This window comes from Euprymna scolopes, chromosome 23 (assembly GCF_053919585.1).
Source record: "Euprymna scolopes isolate OS-2025 chromosome 23, ASM5391958v1, whole genome shotgun sequence".
Lineage (NCBI taxonomy): Eukaryota > Metazoa > Mollusca > Cephalopoda > Sepiida > Sepiolidae > Euprymna > Euprymna scolopes.
Window position 1 is genome coordinate 13,227,724 of NC_136504.1, and position 25,392 is coordinate 13,253,115.

General features: G+C 33.2%; 1 protein-coding gene across 1 annotated transcript in view; it reads right to left on the minus strand.

Moving 5' to 3' along the window:
- Positions 1-25,392, minus strand: part of LOC145245764 (uncharacterized) — a gene marked incomplete in the record, with an annotated part of 70,758 nt that overhangs the window by 32,582 nt on the left and 12,784 nt on the right. Inside the window, 2 exon segments of the mRNA XM_080107372.1 lie at positions 1,216-1,363; positions 3,801-3,881. Coding sequence (XP_079963498.1) covers positions 1,216-1,363; positions 3,801-3,875 — 223 coding nt within the window.

A 25,392-nucleotide genomic window follows, 5' to 3' on the forward strand; every position in this document is an offset into this window, starting at 1 on the left:
GTGTGTTTTACAAAAAATATCTTTTCATCACATCATTCTCTATCAGGTTATGTTTTCTAACTTCTGTTCGCACACTCATAACTCTTAACCTTTTAACCCTCACTAGACAGCTCTGTTCTTAAATGTTTCTGTGTACAGCTGAACTAAAAATCTGCAATCAAAACAAACTAGCCCGGGGTTCCCGGTGTTGCCAGAGTGTTTGTAGGTGTGTGTTGAGCAAAAAAAAAAAAAAAAAAAAAAGAAAAAGAAAAGAAAGAAAAAAAAGAAAAAAAAGAAAAAGAAAAGAAAGAAAAGAAAAAAAAAAAAAAAAAAGAAAAAAAAAAAAAGAAGTTGTAGTAGGTAGGCAGGAAAATCCGTCGCCTCTGTCAAAAGTTCTTGCAAAACATATATACATACATACAAACAGACAGGTGAGATTTATATTATAGATTACCCACCTTAATCTATTACGCATCTTCATCTTCTTATTCAAACAAAATATAATTCATCACTTTTTCCATGAAAAAGGGCATACCCATCAACATCAATCATTTTTAAATAAAAAAAAAAAATGGTTGATGTTTGTTGATTGAATCTCACGATAGTTATTCCAAAGGTGGGTTGGGGTGGGGAAGAAAATAGCGAGTGCTGAATATCTCCTAGATTATATTACGTGTCCATCAGAGTCATCTCTGCACTAGCAACATGCACCCTGTTTTTCTCCGACATCATTCTATATCCAATCTTTCCACAATCATAAGTCATATGAACCTTTTAACCTCACTAAACAGCTTGGTTCCTGAGCATTCCCATTACTGCCGAACAAACAATCACCTGCTATCCAAAACTAATTTATTAACAGTTGCGACATGGCTCAAATGTGTCACTATGGTTCATGTGTTTATTTAAGGCGAGTGAAACTGAGTGGAGTCAATTAAAGCTCTCTGCAAGTTGGAATTTGAACACCGAATGGTTTATTTGTCAACTCCCTTAATAGTTGTTGCTACCCGACACGGACATCTATTATTGTACCTAAATAGATAAATCTATTCAATATTTGTGTATTGTTTTCTACTTAAAAATACAACAGTTACACACTAATTTAGTACAAACGCAGATCATAAAAGCAATCGAAATAAGGATCATTTTCAATCCAAGATTAAAACACACACACACAAAAAAAATACTTTAAAAATGTAACAGCTAAGGTATAGTTTACAAATCTCCATGACTTACCCAGAGTCTGTTCAACAACAGCTTCAGCTTGTGCATTCAACTCAGCCACAAATACTTTATCAGCCGTTACAACTATTTCAGAATCATTTCCTTGTGGGAGAACATTGAGGTTTTCTGAATCATCTACAATAATTTCATCATCATCATCCTGAAAAAAAAAAAAAAGAAATGAAACAATTTTAGTTAAATTTCTGCAATTCATCCATGAACCATCTGCAATTCACCCATGAACCATCTGCAATTCACCCATTAACCATCTGCAATTCGTCCATTAAACATCTGCAATTCATTTATTAAATACTAGCAGTTCAGCCCAGCTTTGCTCGGGCCCTATGTGCTGTTCATAACTTTATGTTCATATGCATATATTAAAAAAATGTGACTCATGTCCAGGTAACCTACATCTAAAATTTCAAGTGTTTAGATCCAAAATTGGCATAGGAGTTTGGTAGAGTCTGCAAAAACCAATTCTTTCAACTTTGACCTCTTGGCAGCCAAATTTTCACCTCAAAACTGATTAAAAAGCTTGCTGCATGTCTGACTACCCTTTATGTAAAATATCAAATGTTTAGACCAAAAATTTGCTGAATAGCTTTTGGCCAAAAGCTGATTAAAAAGCTTGCCCTATGTCTGAATACACTTTATGTAAAATTTCAAATGTTTAGACCAAAAATTAGCTAAGAAGTCAAATTCTTTTAAACTTTGACCCCTTAACATTTATTGTTTTGGGCTCAAAACAAATTAAAAGTATGATCCATGTCCAAGGAATCTACATCTAAAATTTCAAGTGTTTAGACCGAAAATTGGCGGAGAAGTTTGGTCTAGTTTTCAAAGGTCAAATTGTTCAACTGTGACCCCTTGATAGCCAAATTTCTGGCCAAAAACCGATTAAAAAGATTTTCCCCAATCTCAATAATCCTTATGTCAAATCTCGAGTCTGTAGACTAAAAATTTACAGTAGTTTAGTAGGGAAATGTACACACACAGACTTTTTCACTTTGCAATTCATTCATTAAATAGTTAAAATTCATTAAATATCTGCAACTGATTCATTAAACACAAAAAAAGATTTTCGAATGCTATGTTGTCATGCAATGTGAATGGATGTGTACTCAAATATAAAAATCAAAGTTTCAAAACTTCCCAAGAGCAAAAAAAAAAAAAAAAGCAGAAATAACTATGAATGTTTTGAATACTAATGATGAAGACAAATTAGACCTGAACTCCTCATTAGCCAGCATAAATTTTAACAGAAAAGCAATTCACTATTCAAGGATTAGTAGTAAATAAACCTACTACATCATGACCATATTTGGTATTTGTTCAATAAAGTATCCAGAATGTTAGCCGAGATGACATTAGTTCTCAATTGGGCCCAATAGGAGAGGACATTTTGTTATGAAGGCTGGAAACTTTCAACAACCCCATGAGACAATTTTTTTTTTTTTTTTTTTTACAAAGGAATCACCACTTATCAAGACCCAGAGGCCACTCGAGGATAAGGGTTAAAGAGTGTACAGTGGTCAAAAGGACAATATAGTAATCGTTAGAAATGTAAATTTAGTAAATTGGATAACTTAAAGTGGACAGCTTATCAAAAACTTATTTACATTGGACTTGAAGATGACCATATTGTAGCCAGTTGGAAAGCAGATAAACAGAAGAGAGTTCCACAGGTGTGCAGTTCTAAGAAAGAAACTTTGTTCATGGAATCTACATTTAGGTTTAGGCACAGATAAAGAGTGAGGGAAATTATTGATAGTGGTTTCAGCCAGACAATTGTTTCTTGTGAATGAATGTTTGGCGAGAGGGGACCATAGATTGGTGCTCAGACGAACACTTGCCATGAAAATAACGATAAAACAGAGACAGGTTCACAACATCTCTTCTGTGAGAAAGAGAATGCAGGGAAGAGAAAAGGGCATCCCCACTAAGCTAATTCCGCGAAGTGCTTACCGTTTATTGCTTCAAACTGATCACAAATAGTTATTGTGAAGTCAACCAAGGAAAAATATATTCTGTAATCGTAAAATTTTTTCTTGACATATCAGGTTATTTATAGAATTATTTAGTGCCAAATCCAGTCATTTCGGCAAAAGATTTTATGCTTAAAACCCTTATCTTCAAATTGTTATTCATACTTAATTTGTGTTTAGTTGTAGGCCATCGAATCGAGTTTCATGTCCTAGATAGATTTTATGTAAGTTCAAATCGGACCCTACATGTCAATCAGAGTGAATCTGAGAGTAACGACACACTCGTTAAAACTTCAAACATTCGCTCGACATAATTGTGGCTGAAAGGTTCATCACATTACCAAAATCGTTCTTGTTTTAATCATTTTATAAATTTGATCTAGTTAAGAAAATTACTTTTATAAAAAAAAAATTAAAAAAAAAAAAAATTTTCTCTTAAGAAAATTAAATGTCGCTTAACAATTACAAGTATTAAATTTTTTTTTTTTTTTTGAAACCTCCACATTCCCAATATTGAGAAAATGAATTTATAAGAAATGCGTACTCTTATGGAATGAAATGTTGATTTATTATTGGCGTACAAGAAAAACTCGATAGTTATATAAATACCTTTCGATCCACTAACTGCATCTCTTGCCATGGTGATGCACGACCACTGGACACGGAATGCATTTCTTCATCCATAATGATCTGCAAAGCAGATAAACAGTGACGAGAGGATGCAATACTGCACTGAACAATAATTGCTTTTCATAAGAATAATACAATGTATATCTGCAAATTAAAACGCTTCCTAAAGACACCGACCAAAAACCTAACGACTGCATTTGGGAGAGGGGGAGATCTTTGTCAGATCATTTTATAATTAAATTCTATCCAATCTCCACTATTACCAATTACTGAGCTGTTGTTTCATAACACACGTTAACTTATCCTCAAGTGGCTTCCAGGCCTTCATATGTGGTATCTCTTGCAAAAAAAAAAAAAATAAAAATAAAGGTTAATACTAAAGCTCAATACCTATCATAAACGCTTAATTGATATTTCATCCATAATTAGAGATAAAAGATGAGGGTATGCCTTTCATGGCAGGTGCTCTACTGAGCTCCAATCTATGATTCCATCTTGTAAAACATTAATTCACAAAACTCGTCTAGCTACAACTATTGTAAACAGCAATACTACAATTTTTTTTCTTTAGATCGAATAAACTCAAATCCAGCATTATTGAAAAGAGCATAAAAAACAAAGAAATAATATCTTTAGTTTTTTTTAAATCAGCCCATTAGAACTGGAGTTATGATCATTCAAAGTATCAAAATATGTGTGGTTCACTGGACATTTTGCCTTAAGTCAGTCCTATTCAAATGCATATAAACTTGTGACTGAAAATGATAGGAAATTTGCACAATTTACAAACTAACCCATCTTTAAAAAGCTGCATCTTCAGATCTTTTTAAGATATTATGATGAAATTTTGAACATATAATACCATGAAAGTTCAGTTGGCTTTATTTATGACCATCTCACTTGATAACTTATGGACTAATTAGCATATTTCAGTTTCATTTGAACGGCTTTAAGTAGAAACATCATAAAGAAAAATGGAAAGTATGGCTTTATCATCATAGGAAGTTTTATTCTGACGACATTATCAGTTGTCATTATCACATCATGAAAAATCCAAAATGGCGACTGGGAAATCCAAAATGGCCACCACGGCACGATTCAAAGAAATTATTAACAAAATATGGCTTGTAGCATATCAAATTAAAGGAAATTTTGTAGAGATTAAAATTATGTTTTCAAGTACATCATACTAATTAGCATAATTAAGTTTCATTTTAATGGCTTTAAGTAGAAGCATCTTCTTCTTCTATCTTCTATATATATAAAAGCCAAACGTCTGTGTGTATGTATGTATGTTTGTTTGTAACGCTAAAACTTTTGAAAGACGGAACCAAACTTGACAAATTTGGTATCATATCGAAGCCCCATCACCCGGATGACAAATATCGAAATTTCACGTCAAACGGACCACTAGAAGTTGGTCAACTGATCAGTTATCTTCGAGGGGGGCCCCAAAAAACCTGTCATTATCTATATATATAAACTAGCAGGGCTACCCGGCGTTGCCCGGGACCGTATAAACAATGAAAACAACAAAAGCAGATATTGAACATATGTTTTATTCTTAGGGGAGAGGAATCTTTCAAGGTGAGAGAGAGAAGATAAAGAGTGTGAGAGAGAGGCAGAAGAGAAAGTTGTTCCATCCTCTTTCCCAAATTTGACTACTGTTCACGTTTGAACTCTCATCGTCGAGTTGATCCTCGAGTTGCCTATTGGCCTTGATAAGTGCTAATATAGAGAGAAGAGAAACAGGGTGAGAGAGAGAGAGAAGATAAAGAGTGTGAGAGAGAGGCAGAAGAGAAAGTTGTTCCATCCTCTTTCCCAAATTTGAATACTGTGCACGTTTGAACTCTCATGGTCGAGTTGATGCTCGAGTTGCCTATTGGCCTTGATAAGTGCTAATATAGAGAGAAGAGAAACAGGGTGAGAGAGAGAGAGAAGATAAAGAGTGTGAGAGAGAGGCAGAAGAGAAAGTTGTTCCATCCTCTTTCCCAAATTTGAATACTGTGCACGTTTGAACTCTCATCGTCGAGTTGATGCTCGAGTTGCCTATTGGCCTTGATAAGTGCTAATATAGAGAGAAGAGAAACAGGATGAGAGAGAGAGAGAAGATAAAGAGTGTGAGAGAGAGGCAGAAGAGAAAGTTGTTCCATCCTCTTTCCCAAATTTGAATACTGTGCACGTTTGAACTCTCATCGTCGAGTTGATGCTCGAGTTGCCTATTGGCCTTGAGAAGCGCTAATATAGAGAGAAGAGAAACAGGGTGAGAGAGAGAGAAGATAAAGAGTGTGAGAGAGAGAGAAGATAAAGAGTGTGAGAGACAGGCAGAACAGAAAGTTGTTCCATCCTTTTTCCAAAATTTGAATACTGTGCACGTTTGAACTCTCATCGTCGAGTTGATGCTCGAGTTGCCTATTGGCCTTGATAAGTGCTAATATAGAGAGAAGAGAAACAGGGTGAGAGAGAGAGAGAAGATAAAGAGTGTGAGAGAGAGGCAGAAGAGAAAGTTGTTCCATCCTCTTTCCCAAATTTGAATACTGTGCACGTTTGAACTCTCATCGTCGAGTTTATCCCCGAGTTGCCTATTGGCCTTGTTAAGTGCTAATATAGAGAGAAGAGAAACAGGGGTAGAGAGAGAGAGAAGATAAAGAGTGTGAGAGAGAGGCAGAAGAGAAAGTTGTTCCATCCTCTTTCCCAAATTTGAATACTGTGCACGTTTGAACTCTCATCGTCGAGTTGATGCTCGAGTTGCCTATTGGCCTTGATAAGTGCTAATATAGAGAGAAGAGAAACAGGGTGAGAGAGAGAGAGAGTGAGAGAGAGAGAAATATGGTGATAGAGAGAGAGTTAGGAAAGAGGACACAAGCGGTTCTAATAAAATGTGCATCTATAGGAGATAATGCCTGGGAATGGGTGCACTGTTTTTGTTGGTTTTGAAGCTGCCTCTTCCCCCCCCCCACAGTTTAACAGTGGTGTGACGTCAAGAGAAAGAGGGTGAGAGAGAGGGAAGAGTAAGTGGGTGAGAGAGAGAGAAAAAAGAGAAAGACGGTGTTGGTTTTGTGAAAAAAGTTGTTATTTACAATTGTTCGCCATTAGTGGATGTTGACGTCACGTCACGTGACATGACTAAGCGTTTTTTTTTTTTACGTATGAATAACATTTTTGGTTTTAATTATAAAGTCTACACTTAATTTTATAGAAAATAATGTATATATAATAGAAAAAAGAATTTACTGGTTTTGTTGGATTCAAGTGGATCCCCCCCCCTCCAGTTTAAGAGGTAGGAGGTCACGTGGTAATATACAAAATGGCTAGTGTAAATATAAAGATCGGTTTTATTATCGACGAATATATTGAAAGCTGAATTTTTTTTATTCCTGTACATTTTTTCCTGACATTTTTCGTTAAAACTCTTGTATAAATACTTTTTTTAACCAGTTAATCACGGTGGAGACATTGTCATGAAGTTTAATAATATATAGAACGAAGGAGAAGAGAAATTACAAAAGTATCGGTAAAAGAAAGTTGTTATTTACATTTGTTCGCCATTACTGGATGTTGACGTCACGTCACGTGACATGACTAAGCGTTTTTGGATCATTCAAGAATTACGTAATAACAACATTAAAATGACAGGTTTTTTGGGGGCCCCCCTGGGAGAAAAACGATAAGTTCACCCCTTTCTACTGGTCCGTTTGACGTGAAATTTCGATATTTGTCATCCGGGATATGGGGCTTCGATATGATACCAAATTTGTCAAGTTTGGTTCCGTCTTTCAAAAGTTTTAGCGTTACAAACAAACATACATACATACACACAGACGTTTGGCTTTTATATATATAGACTAGCAGGGCTACCCGGCGTTGCTCGGGACCGTATAAACAATGAAAAAACAAAAGCAGATATTGAACATATGTTTTATTCTTAGGGGAGAGGAATCTTTCATCTCAAGTTTTAGCGTTACAAACAAACATTTGTCTTTTATATATATAGATAATGACAGGTTTTTTGGGGCCCCCCTCGAAGATAACTGATCAGTTGACCAACTTCTAGTGGTCCGTTTGACGTGAAATTTCGATATTTGTCATCCGGGTGATGGGGCTTCGATATGATACCAAATTTGTCAAGTTTGGTTCCGTCTTTCAAAAGTTTTAGCGTTACAAACAAACATACATACATACATACATACACACAGACGTTTGGCTTTTATATATATAGAAGACAAATGTTTGTTTGTAACGCTAAAACTTGAGATGAAAGATTCCTCTCCCCTAAGAATAAAACATATGTTCAATATCTGCTTTTGTTTTTTCATTGTTTATACGGTCCCGAGCAACGCCGGGTAGCCCTGCTAGTCATAAAAAAAAGTTAAAATATGGGAGGTAAGGCCCATCATGTGAAATATTATTCTGATGGACATTATCATTTGTCATCATTACACTGAAAAATCCAAAATAGCAACCAGGAAAAAAAAATATGGTGGTCAAAGGTTCCATGAAAGAGCGTAAAAAAAGGCCAAATTTGGCCTTAAAAATGCCAATCTGTCAAAACTTAGAAAGGCCAAATTTAGTTTTTATAATTTTTTGTTTGTCAAATAATTTATGCCACTAAACTACACATTTATCAAATATTCTTTTCCTGTCCATAATTGAAAACTTGTTTTCTAAATAATAAAAATAAAAAGAATACTTTATGTTCGTAAGTTAGTTGACAAACACTTGTTTACAGATTTTGTGCGCGTCTTGGCACACAAAAATTCTCATGTTTATATGCGCTTGTCACTATTTCTATTGATTTGTGCATAAAAAGGTTTTATCCAATTCTTTTCAAATTTTAGGACAAAAGAAATTAATATATTCACTATTAAATAACGTTTGAACACAGTTTCTATATTTATTTATCTTTGTACTACAAAGTGTAAACTTTGAGATATTCTAACTTTTGACTGGAAAGACGTACATGCTGTGTTCAAATTCCATAGCAAAGACAATTCTTTTTTCTAATTAACTAAAACAACTAGAAACGTCGTCAATGGGTACAACTTCTTCAAGTATTTATGTTAACACACCCTGACTCTTATTTGCAAAAAGTGATCTACCACCAACAGGCATGCTATGCTGGCATGTTTCGTCGTTAATAGTCGGATTTAAATAGCGATTTCTTCGAATATACAAGTCACAACAAAAATATTAAAATACCATTTTAAAGTAAATTTTATTGTGAATTCAGTTATATAAGTTTTATTTTGATGGAGGTAGGAGAAATGTACTTATTACTGATTTAAAGACTGAGTGTCAAATTAAGTAGCAGTGTATGCCTTGTCCAGTGCTGAACGTTATGGTGTCTGGTATTGTTATTGTAAATAATTTCTCCTCCTTTCTGTGTAACTAAAACTAAACAGAAGTTCCATGAACAGAGTTTCTCTCTAAGAACTACCTGTTTGTGAAACAATACCTTGGAGCTGCTTTCCAGCTAACTACAACATGGTGATTTTCAATTCCAATGTAACAAATTCTTATTGAGACATCCTCTTAAATAATCAAAATTTGCTCAGTTTCAACCATCATCGCCAATCCGCAGTGTTGTCTCAGCGTCCACCTGACAAATTCATTAACCCTTATCCTTAAGTTGCCTTTGGACCTTCATAAGTAGTGATCCATTGTCACATAAAAAAATATTAGTGTGAAAATAATCATAACTAGCATGGCCCATGGAAATTCCACAAAATGTGAAATATATTTAATCATCAAATGTTTTTTCTGGATTGCGCAAAAAAGTGTGTTTTTTTGGACAGAAAAATCAATAGCATGCAGCAAATATGAGTTAATATTTCTATGAAAATAGTGTCCATTGAATTTTAAATAAAATCTAAGTAAATAAGATAAATTAATAAGTACTAATAAATACTCAGAAAGTAGTATTATTAGCAATACCACACCATTGTTTTCTTTAGATTGAATAAACTCAAATCCAGCATTATTGAAAAGAGCATCAAAACAAAGAAATAATATCTTTAGTTTTTTTTAAAATCAGCACATTAGAACTGGAGTTATGACCATTCAAAGTATCAAAAAAAAGTGTGGTTCACTGGACATTTTGCCTTAAGTCAGTCTTATTCAAATGCATATAAACTTGTGATTGAAAATGGTAGGAAATTTGCACAATTTACAAACTAACCTATCTTTAAAAAACTGTATCTTCAGATCTTTTTAAGATATTATGATGAAATTTTGAACATATTATCATAATACCATGAAAGTTCAGTTGGCTTTATTTATGACCATTTCACTTAGTAACTTACTGACTAATTAGCATATTTCAGCTTCATTTTAACGATTTTAAGTAGAAGCATCATAAAAACAGCTAAGAAAAATGGTAAGTAAGGCTTTATCATCATAGGAAATATTATTCTGATGAACATTATTATTTGACATTATAACATCATAAATAATTCAAGATGGCAACCAGGAAATCCAAGATGGTGACCAAGAAATACAAAATGGCCACCATAACATGATGCAAAGAAATTCTTAAACTATGGCTTGTAGCATATCAAATTAAAGAAAATTTTGTACAGATCAGAATTATGTTTTCAAGTACACTAGTGGGGGGTACCCGGCGTTGCCCGGGGGTTTAGAGGTGCGTGTGCTCGGGCGGAATCAAAGCATAAGAATAAGCAAAGTAAATATTTTCAAACTTTAAAGAATCGAAAAAAAAAAACACACACAAAAAAAACTAACGTAAGGTAAATGAACGATGTTAAATGTAAAAATCGAAAAAAAAAAAAAAAATGCGAAAAAGAAAACAGAAAAGCGAACGTTAAAACTTCTTTAAAAAATCTGAAAAATAAAAAACACATGAAAAATGGCTTAAATAACTCTAGGGGGTACCCGGCGTTGCCCGGGTGTTTGAAGGTATGTGTGCTCGGGTGGGGGATGTTAATCAAAACATAAGAATAAGCGAAGTAAAAAAAAAACTAACGTAAGGCAAACGAACGATGTTAAATGTAAAAATGGGAAAAACAAAAAAAGAAAACGCGAAACAGAAAAACGAACGTTAAAAACTCTGAAAAATATCCCCCCCAAAAAAAACACGTGAAAAATGGTTTAAATAACCCTGTTTTAATATTAAAATTCGAAAAGACATCTCTCACCACGATTCGAACCCAAAACCTTTAGATAATGAGGCCGTGCTCTAAGCAACTGAGCTAAGTGACGTCCACAAAATTAGGTCGTTTTTGTAAATCTTTAAACTAAATCATGTTCCGACGTCATTTGCGCATGTGTAGAACCGAACTCGTCATGAAAGGACGGTTTTTGCTGACACCCCCGTGCAGAAAACTGCTGATTTTAGGATGAAGAAATTAATGTTTTTGGTCAATTTTTCGATATTTGTCAGGCGAAGGTTGGAACTTTAAAATGATACCGATCTGGCAAAAATCCGTGACCCGTGTTGAAAGTTTTTGCGAGACATACAAACATACATACATACACACATTTTCGCTTTTATATATATAGATTAAACTATTTAGTATACTAATTAGCATAATTACGTTTCATTTTAATGGCTTTAAGTAAAAGCATCATAAAAAAAGTTTTTAAAAAAATGAGAGGTAAGGCTTTATAGTCATGCAAAATATTATTCTGATGGACATTATCATTTGTCATCATTACACTGTGAAAAATCCAAAATGGCAACCAGGAAATCCAAGATGGCCACCATGACACGATTAATTAAAAACTTGTTTTCTAAATAACAAAAATAAAATGAATACTTTATGTTTGTAAGTTAGTTGATGAACGTTTCGTTTACAGATTTTTTTTTTGTGTGCATCACACGTTTCTATGCGCTTGTCACTATTTCTATCGATTTGCGCGTAAGTTTTTATCCAATTCTTTTCACATTTTAAGACAAAAGAAATTAATATATTCGCTATTAAATAGCGTTTGAACATAGTTTCTATATTTATCTTTGTAGTACAAATTTGCGACTTAAAAGGCAAGAACAAGAAAAAAAAATCTTTTTAAATAAACAATGTTCATTGTTGGTCATTTTTTTTTCAAAAAAAAAATATTCTTTTCCTGTCCATAATTAAAAACTCATGTTTTCTAAATAACAAAAATAAAATGAATACTTTATGCTCATAAGTTAGTTTTGATGAATGTCTCATTTACAGATTTTTTGTGCGCGTCTTGGCACACAAAAATCTCATGTTTATATGCGCTTGTCACTACTTCTATTGATTTGTGCATAAAAAGGTTTTATCCAATTCTTTTCAAATTTTAGGACAAAAGAAATGAATATATTCGCTATTAAATAGCGTTTGAACACAGTTTCTATCTTTATCTTTGTACTACAAAGTGTCAAGTGCGATGTAAACAGGCAGCAAGCTTCTGCATGTCAGTACAGTCATGGAAGCAGGAACTCGGAGATTCCAAAGTATAGCAGTCCTAGGGAAGAAACTATTAGAGTAGAAGGCTTTCTTACATCTAGGGATCTCTACTGTGTAAGGGTGGGATTTTGCTGCTTGTCGAGTTTGGAGTTCGTTGGCGCATCTACCATTAAAATACTTGTAAAATAGACAAAGGGATGCAACGTTTCGCTGATGGGACAGGCTGAAGCCTGGCTGACAGTTCAGGACCTAATAGGTTGGCAACTCTCTTTTGAACCCTGTCCAGGAATGAGAGACTAGTAGCAGATGCACCAACCCAAATGTGACAACAATACAATGGGTGAAAATGGCCTTGTAGAGGTACAGGATACTTTCAGGCCTAAGTATCTTTCTAGCACGATAGAGAGAGCCCATCTTCCTCGCAGCATCCGCGGCAGTGCCCTCAATGTATCTGTTCCAACTCATTAACAGTAAAATATTGTTTTTAACAGTATAATTATATTATTGACAGTAACATTATACAGAATGATATAGTCCATGGCATCCTACTAGTAAATTATTAAATAATTGATTATAAAATTTTTTTTTACAAATCACACTTATCTATATTTAAGAATGCACACATGAAAGAGGGATAAATAAAAACCTGGCCAGAAATAGGATAGATTGGAAGTCAATTTCTAAAAACCGTTCAACGCATGCCAGCATATAAAACAAACATTAAACCAAACATGATATGAGCATTAAAAAAAATTATCAGATAATGTCAAAAATAGAGATGACATTTTCTAGATAATTTTCAGTAGGAATTCTGAGAGACAATAAGAGAAAGTAGAAATATGGATTTGAAGCAAAAGTGTGAAAAATGAAGGTAGCAAAAGTGTCTACATCTTTTACTTTTTGGGGGAAAAATGAAAAGACAAAAATTCATTATATTACTCTATCTCCCCATCTCCGACATGGGCACATTTTTTGACCACATTTATAAACAATCCAGTCAACTGAGCGATGAAAATAAATTTTACACTTTTCAAAGAAAAAGACGAGATTTTCATGATGTGGATTTATTAACCAGAACCAAAAAGTAAAGCCACACAATTATTATTATTCATCATAATAAATCTTTTGTGTGTGTGTGTCTGATGTGACACTAAATAAGCAAAGAGGGTCAAGGAGGATAGAAAGCACTAACCAGACCTCCACTGGGTGAGTGCAAAGAGAACTGGGACTTTTTTTCGCCACCCAAATTCCAGTGAAGACCAATCAATGGCAAGCGGCTGTTATGATAATGCAAATCCATCTGCAATGGTTATCGAAAGAGGTGGAGAGTACTGGAAATCTGGGGAGACTTGTTGTCACTCAAACTTCAGAGATTGCCACTAGGTGTTCTCAAATAGAAATCTTTGATGATGGCCCGTGTGACTATTCCTAATGAGTAAATAATAATAGATCAATAATAAGCCTCCCCTCCTCCCATTGGGGATTTTTCTTTAATGAAAATTGCTCGTAACAAGGCATGACACCACTTGATGTAAGGAGCTAACAAGAATGAATTATTATTATTGCAAAAACAGAAGATATTTATTGACCTTCATCTTAAAAAGACCAAGGCTACAAAGTAGGAGGAAAACGGTCAGCAGGAAGGGAGTTTCACAAGTTTTTGGGAAGGAGCTACTGGGATAAGAAGTTGTATTACAAGGAGGTATCAAAAATGAATTTAGAATTCTGTGTGCATCTGCTCCCAGCCCTGAACCTATATTACCATTTTTCTTCTTTTTCTCTTAAATTTCTATAATCTTTTAAATAAAAATAAAAGGAAAGCTGTATGTACCATGGTATAGTGCTTTGTTTTCAATTACACCCAGGACACATACAGATTTATATATTTATTTAAAATTGTACAGAAGGTTAGAAAAATATTGGTACCGTCGGTTTCAAGCCTAACATAACCGACGGTACCAATGTTTTTCTGACCTTCTAAACAATTTTAAATAAATATTAAGCTCTTATATTGAAAAGGTTTTTCTTTGTAATCGAGCACTTTGTTGGAATTCTTTCCCCCCAAAACAGTAAACTAATATATATATATATATATATATATATATATATATATATATATATATATATATATATATATATATATATAATTATTTCAATTAAATTTTATGTTTTCAAATCTGTGAACAAACGGTGGCAGTAAGTATCACACGTTGTTAATTAGTTATTTAAATTCAAAATGGCAGCCTATTTGACCTGGATTTTCTCGAGAACAGAATCAGATGAAGTTTTTAGGTCAATTCCTACGACTGTTTTTGTCATAAAAGTATATAGTATAATATCCCACCTAAAACAAAACCTACCTCAAAGTATTTTTTTTTTTTTTTACTTATATTATGTAGGTCACGTAGTTAATCCAAAAATAGCTCAAACTCACACAATTTATATCCTCATCATTTTACTTAGTGAAAATGGACAGTTGGATGCACTTTGTTTAATTGAAAACTTCTTTCAGTCTAAAAAAAGATAATCCCAATCTTATGTTCTTTCATCCATATTAATCCTCCTCAACCTCATATCAATGAAAAAAAAAAACAAAAAAAAAAAACAAAAACAAAAAAAACTTACTGATATAAAAAACAAAACAATTATGAATCTCTAGTTTTCTTTTTTTTTTTGTTTTGATTTTTGTTTTTTGTTTTGTTTTTTTTTACGGCATATCAATACTTTTCATGTTATTTAATACCGAATCCAATAATTTTGGAAAAAAGTTTTTATGCTTAAAGTTATTAAATATCTTCAAATATTTATTCATAGTGTTTGGTTTAGTTGTTTTGTGGAGGAATTTTTCTATTTTTTCGTTTTTGGCTTTACAGAACATGATTGAATTTAAAAAAGGATAAAAAAACAAAAAAACAACATCATCAATGTTTGGTGGATTTAAGTCAAGAAGTTGATATCTTTAGACAACCTGATCAGATAGCATCTGGATGTGGATCTCTAAAACAATAAGACTTTTTCTCGTAACTATGTGACTTACATGTTGAATTAATATTTTAGTTACTTACAATAAATATTGAAATCAATAAAGCAATAGCATAACATAAAGCAATATTTTTAAAATCCTATTTTAAAAAAAATATACAAAATAAAATCTACCAGTATACATTTTGGTTTATTTGTAAACAGTCAGCTATTTTAATTGTTGAAAAGAAAGAAAAATAAAATGGCCGAATTTGTAACCCTTTAAAATTTGTATGGAATTTAGAAGCATTTAAACTGTCAAATAGCTTTCTCTTAAACTGTTTTTCAAATTCTTAGCAAATTTTCCTGCTTAAAATATTAAAGTTTTGGAAGCTATTTACAATCAATTTTATAAATAGAAATGAAAAAAAAAAAAAAAAAAAAAAAAACAGTTACACTTGTGTAACAATTTGATTTACTTAACTTAATAATGAAAAAAAAATTAACTTCCTAAATCTGATTAAACAAAACAATTTAATAAAAAACAAACGGCATAGTTTAACAAATATAAAAGAAATAATGAAAGTAAAAATTTTCCCGGGCATCACCTGATACAGTTTATTATAATTTACAAATCCTCATATGATCAAAACTCTAAACTACATCATAATTGACGGTCGTTCAAACCACAATTTCAAACAAGTAAACCGTGTATATTTTTTGAGTATCTTAACTAATATTTTCATTTTAACTCCATCGACAGATTTGGTATCTGTGTGAAGCCGGAACTATACTATTACTATATTGTAATGCTCAATTCAAGGGGGAAGAAGGGAATCGTATAGTACCTTTTATTTACACATATGCAAAAAAAAGTTTTTATTTTTTTACAAAGGAGTCACCTTTCATCTAGGCCTGGAGGCCACTCGAAGATAAGGGTTAATGAATGTACGGTAGTTATTGGGTCATTGCAGTAATTGTTAGTGGTGGAAATTTGGTATAATTTACTTACTTAACCCTTTATCGACAGAATTGTTTTATGCAATAAATAATGTTTTGAATCATGAAACCCACACGTAACGGAAAAGTTAATGTGCAACTGATGCACGTACACATAAACAAACCCTTCATTCAATTATTGAACCATGCATAGACCTGTACTTTAAAGAGTAGCCAAAAGAGTAAGAAATATTTCCTATTTTTGAAAGGCAACTAGAAAGTATGATTTGGTGGTAAAGGGTTAAAAGGAGAGACTCAACAAGAACCTGTTTACGTTGGACTTGAGGGCGACCATATTGTAGTCAGGTAGGCAGGCTTAAGAAAGAAGCATTGTTCATGGAATCCACATTTAAGCTTAGGCACAGATTGTGTATTAGAGGGCCATGCCTACAAGGCCATTCTAAGTAGAGAGATGAGCAGCGAGATGTCTATTCACAATACATTTGCATTTCTGCATGTTAGTACAGTAAGGGAAACAGAAAACACGGAGCAAATTCCAAAGTCTAGCAGTTTGAAGAAAGAAAGCATCAGAGTATACGGCTCTCTGGCATCAGGGGACCTCTAAAGTTAAGGAGTGGAATTTTGCTGCTTGTCAGGTTAGTTGGGAGTATTTACGTTGAGTAGGACATTAATGTTAGGAGTTTGTAAGAGCACATTCCATCTAGTGTTAGCAGATCAAGTTGTTTAAAGATACTGGCTTTCTGACTCAAAAGGCACATATTACATGCAACTGACAACTGCCCATGAATTTAATATTCCCTTGACATTTCCTCCTTTGGAGGAAGCCAGTTTAATCTGCCTAGGGTGAATGCTGTATAACAGCAACAACATTCCATGAAAGTACTTGTAAAACAAGCACAGAGATGCAACATTGCAGTGATGAGACAGGGGTTGGAGCTTGGTTGACAATGTGGGACCTATTAGATTGGAAATTTCTTTGGACAATGTCTAATAAAAAGAAACTAGTGGTAGATGCACCAACCCAGATGTAGCAACAATATTTCAACCCCAAAAGTATTACCATCTATTGTGTGTGTGTGGGGGGGGGATAGAAGGCAATATAGTAATTTTTTTGTCATGAGAGCATCCTCCCAGATTCATTCATAATATATACTAGCTTAATTTTTTTACCACTAATAAAAATAGTTATGTTGCTAATAAAAAATAATGTTTCTAATAAATTTTTTACTACTAATAAAAATAATTAATGTTGCTAATAATTTTTTACCACTAATAAAAAATAATATTGCTAATAATTTTTTACCACTAATAAAAATTAATGTTGCTAATAATTTTTTACCACTAATAAAAATTAATGTTGCTAATAATTTTTTACCACTAATAAAAATAATTATATTGTTGTTAATATTTTTACCACTAATAAAAATAATTATGTTGCTAATAAAAAATAATGTTTCTAATAAATTTTTTACTACTAATAAAAAATAATTAATATGTTGCTAATAAAAAATATGTTGCTAATAATATTTTACCACTAATAAAAAAAATATGTTACTAATAATGTTTTACTACTAACAAAAAATAATTAATGTTGCTAATAATTTTTTTACTACTAATAAAAATATGTTGCTAATAATTTTTTACCACTAATAAAAAATATTGAGATTGTTGGACTGGCTTCCTCATCTTGGTTGTTATTGTCACAACGTTTCGGCCGTTTTGCCCTCCGGCCTTCGTCAGGTGTTTTGTATCGAACTGGGGAACCGTTTGTTAGGAGTCTCGAACCCAACCCTTTATTATCATTACGGGGGTACCGTGTTCGGACTCCAGCTAGGCTTTGGGACATATGGTTCCCCAGTTCGATACAAAACACCTGACGAAGGCCGGAGGGCAAAACGGCCGAAACGTTGTGACAATAACAACCAAGATGAGGAAGTCAGTCCGACAATCTCAATCAATGAAAACACCTCATCTCAAAAATACAAACAATTACTAATAAAAAAATATGTTGCTAATAATTTTTTACCACTAATAAAAATAATTAATATGTTGCTAATAATTTTTTACCACAAATAAAAATAATTAATATGTTGCTAATAATTTTTTACCACAAATAAAAATAATTAATATGTTGCTAATAATTTTTTACCACTAATAAAAATAATATGTTGCTAATAAAAAATAATTTTGTGTGAATCCATGTTCTCATCTATATACTTACAAAATTGATTTTTTTTCTTGTTCTGATATTGTTATTAAAAGCCTACTTTTCTTATTTAAAAATTATTAATACAAACTTGTTAATATACTTAGTCATGGACATGCGAGAGACTACATAAAGTTAACTAATTTGCATATTCTTTTGAAAAACGAGTGTTAATTATTTTGCAAGTTTCTTTATTAGATGATTTGTTTCATTTTACAATCACGCTAAATTCTTTTATGCATAGTTTCGAAATTCTGCATAGAATTTAAGATGAAAATATTCTAGCACACAGAAATATATATATATATATCATGGTAGTAGAGACAAAATGCTGAATTCTCAAGTGCTTTATAGCATAAAAACCAAAAGATGAGAGATAAAAAAAAAAAAAATATAAAAGGGAAGAAAAAAAGAGAAGAGATTAAGATTTGGAAAGATAAAAGTCTGTAAGGGATAGAGCGTTTCAAAGACCTTACTTATCCTCTCCCACACATAACCCCACCCCCACCCAGATTAGATTCTAATTTTGTAAACGAAATAAGAAAATGCTTTTGTCTTGAAATGTCAGTTTTCGACGGTAATTCTTGGCCTGAAGACATAATCCCCCCCAGCATGGGTGATTACAGAAACATGTATGCACATATGTAGCCATCAATGTTTGTATAAATAAATTTTATAGATATATATATATATATATATATATATATATATATATATATATATATTCGCAGTAGTAGTTAACTAAACTTGTTTGCATACACAAATCTACATTCATAGGTTAAGCAGAATTATTTTGTAACTATTTATATGCGTATGGGTGTGGCTCAGAGACTAAGGAATCTGACTGGAGAATTGTATGCTTTGATTTTAATTCTAGATGATGGTACTGCTACTATCTACTGGGTACAATATAATAATCAATAGAGTTTTGGTTCTGTAATAAGAAATAAAAAATCTCCATAAATTAAAATATCATATTTATGCTCATTTTACAACCAGGCAATGCCAGGCAACCTGCAAGTACATAAAATAAAGTGAGATATTTCCCTATTTCACTGACCGATATAGCTCTATAGAAAGAAGCTAGATATAAAATTTGGCTTTTATGTGGTTTAGCCTCATCACGAGTAAAGTAAAAAAAAAAAAATTGTTCTAGTTTTGTTTAATTTTAACGATTTTATATATTTTGTTTGACCATTTTATCATAGCACAGAATGAATGACATGTAATAGGTCCCATCTTTTGATCCAAGACACTGTAAATGAAATACAGTAGAAATTTACTTGGAGTCAGTTTTTCATATTATATTTCCTTCTGCATGCTTTATATTAATCATTATATTTATCAATAATTATGCAGCTAATTAATAAAAATAAGACTTTCCGAAATTGTTTTCAGATTACAATTACTTTTCTTTCTCATGACATTCTTAAAATATACATAAGAAAACATCCCCTACAATTCTTTTTTTTTTTTTTTTTTAACTCCTACTTGAACATTGCATATAAGGCTCCCTACTGTTGGTTTTTGGTGATTGTTGGTGGACAGCTGGTCTATATTATGTTCAAGTATAATTTGTAGGCCTGTTGGTTCAGTAGATAAAAAGTATCATTAAAGTCTCAAAAAATAAAACTTTATTACTTGTTTTAAACTCAAGTTAGAATTTTGGTTGGGAGAATTCTTCTTTTGCAGCATTGTGATCACATAATTGACACCACAACTATTGTCGGTATTGAGCACCAACTTCAAGTAAGCAAAACAAGCAGACAATCACAGCCTATGCAGTGAATGCACAGGTGCACATACATACTACTTATAAAAATTACTTTATTCAAAAATACTCTTATTCTTAAAAAATAGTACCTTTCTTCCAATGATTGTGTATAGACATTATTATTCACAACTGTCACCTCAAATTAAAAAAAAAACACAAAACCAATCCTCATCTCTATATCAGTACATTGCTGCAAGGTTGATGAATTTCTTAATCATGATGTCACATAGACATTTAAATGTTCATTATTATTTATAAATTTTATAATCATTTATAATTCACACTTATAGTTTACTAGAAGTATATGAAGAACCCATTCCTACCTCTGAACTTCATAGGTATTTTTATTCGATTTTTTCATGTGGAACTCAGAAGTAAGAGCAGATTCTTTTTTTTTTTTTTTTTCAAGCAAGTACTACATATTGTCTTCAGATATGCAAAGGGCAAGAGTCACAAAGATGTTTTCACATTGGAGATAAGCTTTCTTTTTCCCTTTGTGATGCTAATTGGAAGGCAAAAGAAGAGACAGAAGACAAAGAGAACACTAAGCAGAACGTTCAAGGAGGGGAGGATGATAAGATTTTTGATGAATTTCTAGATGAGGTCAAAGGCCTTAAATTTTGAATGTTGGTGAAAATATTTCTATGAAAGTAAAGAGGAGGGCATTTTGGTGGATGTGTCGAACAAGAGAAGAGTTTATGTGAGATATGTACACTGTGATGATGTAACTTTACACACATGTTAACATGTAAACACTCGGGACCCAAAATGTAGACTCCGTCACAAGGAACAGAAGAAAAGAGGAAAGAAATTGAACTCGTTGTTTCAGGTATTAACAAAATACCTTTATTCCTCTTTCTCCGGCCATGCACGATTTCTCATCTCAACAGTGACGTCTTTAGACTGAACCTGGTCATCGGTCTGTTTACACATTCTTCTTTTTATAGTCTTTTTCTTTTTCCTTGCTGTGATGTCACTTCGCACACGGCTCTGTCATTTGCATACAGCTGCCATGCGTGCATCCGTGCTCTGTTACAATGATGTATGGAAGTGAAACTTGACCAGTGAGAGTAACAACACGAGAATGGTACGATGAAATGTGTAATGCTAGTCTTAAAGATAGGTTTAGTTCTGCTGACATCAGAGGAAAATTAAATCCGAACAGTATATGGAGATGTGTGCGCAAGAGAAGATTTTCTTTTTTGTTTACAAAGGAGTCACCACTTATCAAAACCTGGAGGCCAATCGGGAATAAGAGTTAATGAGTGTACGGTAGTCAATGGGACAATAACGTAGTAATCGTTAGTAGTGGAAATTTAGTAAATTGGATTACTTAAGGGGAACGGCTCATCACGAACTTGTTTATGTTGGACTTGAAGATAACCATATTGTAGTCAGCTGGAAAGCAGGTAAACAAGACAGTTTCACAGGTGTGCAGTTCTAAGAAAGAAGCTTTGTTCATGGAATCTACGTTTAGGTTTAGGCACAAATAAAGAGTGAAGGGAAATTATTGATCTGGTCAGAGATTGGTTACTTTGGAAGTAAATTTCTTAAAGCCATCCAATGCATACACCAGCAAGATGCAGCAAAATGTTTATTAACATTACATTTAAATTTTTTGCATGTTGGTTCAGGAAGAGAAATAAGGTGCAGGTACAGTAAGTTTATTGGAACATTCTGTGGAAGTACTTCTACAACATGCATAGGGATGCAACATTGAGGTGATGGGACAGAGGTTTGAGCTTGACAGTGTGGGACCTAATAGATTAGGGACATTATTTTGCACCACATCTGAAAGAGAGATATGTGATTGGTGCACCAACCCAGATGTGACAACAATACTCCGTGCATGGGTGAATGGTGGTTTTGTAGAGATATGGGATACTGGCGAGTGAGAGAATATGGATAAGCAGTAGTCGGAGAAGGCGAATTATGTAAATAATTACAGAAAGTAAGAAACGAACACAAGCAAGAGAGGTGCGAGGAAAGAGAGGTGGGGAGAGTGGGTGAGAGGGAAGATAAAACCACAATTACAAAGAAAAATTTATGTATACTTACCTAAAAATGGATGCAAGTACAAAATGAATTTGATTTTTCAAAAGTCGCTAAGATTAATCCTTTATGACATCATCGTACACATGAAAGAGATAAGCATTACTATGGCATACAAAAAGTTCATATTTGTGCTTTGCTTAAAAGCAACAGTAGCTGCTGTAACTTGAAATTTCCAAATATTTATGATTTTTACTTTAATTTTTTTAAGACATATTGCTACTTGGAACATAAGGGGTGACTATTTTGGATTATGCCCAACAGAGAACCGTAGGGAGTTGAGGAGCGAGTTCACTGGTGACACTACATTAAACTACTGCAGGTTAGTATGGTCAGAGAAGCAGGAAACAGGAAGGGAATTCCCAAGTCCAGCAATCCAAAGGAAGAAATTATTAGAGTAAAAGACTTTCCGGCATCTCGAGACCTCAACAACGAAGAGGTGGGATTTTGTTGCGTGTTGGGCGAGTCAATATGTATGTCGAAGGGACATGTACTATGAGTTCATCAGAGCATATTCCATTAAATTACTTATAAAACAGGCATAGGGATGCAACATTGTGGCAATGCGACACAGGTTGGAGATTGACAGGACCTATTAGATTTGAGGCCCTTTTTCGAACCCTGTTTAAGAGTGAAAGAGTGGCAAAAATACTCCATGCATGAACAAACTGTCGCTTTGTAAAGATTCATGAAACATTTTAAAATTTCAAAATAAATACTAATACAATGGTCTAGTAAATATTGAATAACTAGTAGGTCGCCCGGCATTGTCCGATTGTAAAATATGTATAAATATTACTCTCACTTGTTGTGGTATTCACCAGAGATCAGTTGAGCCGGCTCCATCCAACAAGTTCACTGCATCCTGTATAACGGCTGACCAGGTGCAGCAGTTAGAGGCTGTTTCTGTTACGAGCATAAGCCATTTGCGGTTCCATCAGCGGTGCCTGTAGAGATGGCGATCAAGGATCATTCCAGCATCCTGTTTCACCGTATCGAGCCAAGTTATGAGTTGGTCACTGTGGTGCTTCTTCCAACCTGGTGGTGGTGCTGAGTTGATAGCTTCATAAATATTATATTTTAATTAATACAGAAACTGAGACATGTGCATGCGAGTATTACGGTTTTTTTTCACTTCTTGTATGTAAAAAAGAATAAAATATTCGAGCCGAGATCGAAACCAAAACCTAGACACAGTGAGTCAAGTACGATAAGCATTCGACCAGCACGACGCGATTATTAAAACATGTTTTCAAGCTATTTATTTTTAACTTAATCTGTAATGTAAACAAGTCTCGCATGCGTGAAATCGCAAACAAGTAAAAATCCAATGACTCCCACATACAAATTTTTCAATTTTTACCCTTCAGCAGCTCTTTTTTCCGGATGAAAAGAGATTAAAAAGTTTTCCACATATCTGAATATCCTATACATCAAATTTCAAGTCTCCAGATCAAAAATTTGTTGAGTATATAGGTTGAGAAGTGTCCGCACACACACACGCACACTTTCACTTATATATATATACACACACACTAAAAAAAAATAATAATTCATTGGGTTACATTAGATTGCTTATATCATAAAACATAAGTGACTGCACAGATATTTGAATGATTATGAAATAGACCCTCTCCATCCCCATTGAGCCAGACCATAGTTCATCCGAGCCAAGAAGGGATCGGCTAGTATAAGAACTGACTGGAACCAGTAAATCAATTTTTTTTCTTCTTAGCTCTAATCACTGAATACATCTGAAATTGAAGAGGTTAGTAAGAAAGGGTCAGTTGGAGATAAAACATGGGAGTCATTAATTTTTAGGCAATGCTAAGTTGACATGTTTAATATGTTGTCTTGTTATAACTTTTTCTTCGATGTATGTTGATTGTATTTCAAAATATATTAATCAGAAATCAACCAGAAAAAAAAAAAAAAAAAGTGTAAAGTAAAACTTTTGTTCAAAGTTGAAAGGCATTCGTTGTAGACAACATCTGGTTGTGTTATGAAAAATAAATAATAAGTGATGATTCCAGGCCAAAAGAGCAAAGAAATATTTTTTTTTATTGAAAAAGAATCCATTTTTTGAATTAATTACTAACTTCAAAATGCCAGGAAATGATTCAGTGAATGGGATTTAGATCTTAATGTAGATAAATGTTGCTGTATTGCAATGGGTTCTCCTTCCAGCCATTTAAACATTGCATTCATGCTGCTAACAAAGCAAGGAGTATCCTATTTCTTAAAAATCACTCTTGAAATATTTCTTAACATTGGAGAATTAAAACTCCTTCATCAAACCACTATTAGAATATGGTATCCAGATTTCTTCTCCATATCTGATATGTGATACCCATCATCTGAACAGAGTTCAAAGATTGGCTACTCAAATGGTGCAGAGTCTATTGGATCTTCCCTATGAAAGTCGATTAAAAAAAACTTAACCTTTTCACCTTGAGCATCGATGATCATGTGGTGATTTTAGCATACCTCAGAAAATTTTATTCACTCCTGCACCAGAAAGAGGTCTACACAGACACTTAAAGAAACTATTTCAAGGCCAATTTTGATTGAAACGAAGGACGATTGCTTTCTTTCAATTGTGAATATGTGCATATTTGATTACAATTTGAAAGTAATTCTTAGCTAGAATGAAAGTTTAGCAGTCAAAGTTGAATATTATGGTTAATTTCAAATTCACTCCTGAATACTTCTCCATCTTTATGTCTCCATCAGACTAAGAATATGGTAGCCAGGCATCTGCTCCATATATAATATGTGATATGCAGTATCTGGAAAGAATTCAAAGATTGGCTACTCGAAGGGTGTAGAGTCTATTGGATCTGCCTATGAAATTCGACTCAAATTTTTTTTACCTTTTTTCCTTCAGCATCGATGATTATGCGGTGATTTTGTCCTACAATCTCATCAATGGTTATTATGGTAAACCTCAGAACTTTTTATTCACTCTTGCACCAGAAAGAGGTCTATATAGACACTAAACATCCTTTCACTGCTGAAGAAAGGTTCCTTTCTCAATCAAAACCCTTGGACTTTGAAATAAACCTCCAAGTGAGATAATAAATGTAATAATGCAACAATTCAAGTTGGACTGCTATATCCTCATTTGGGTAATTTTTTACCACTATTTTCCTACATGGCAACGACTTATATATATATATTTTTAATTTTAAATAAATAAGAATATAAATATACAAATTACTAATC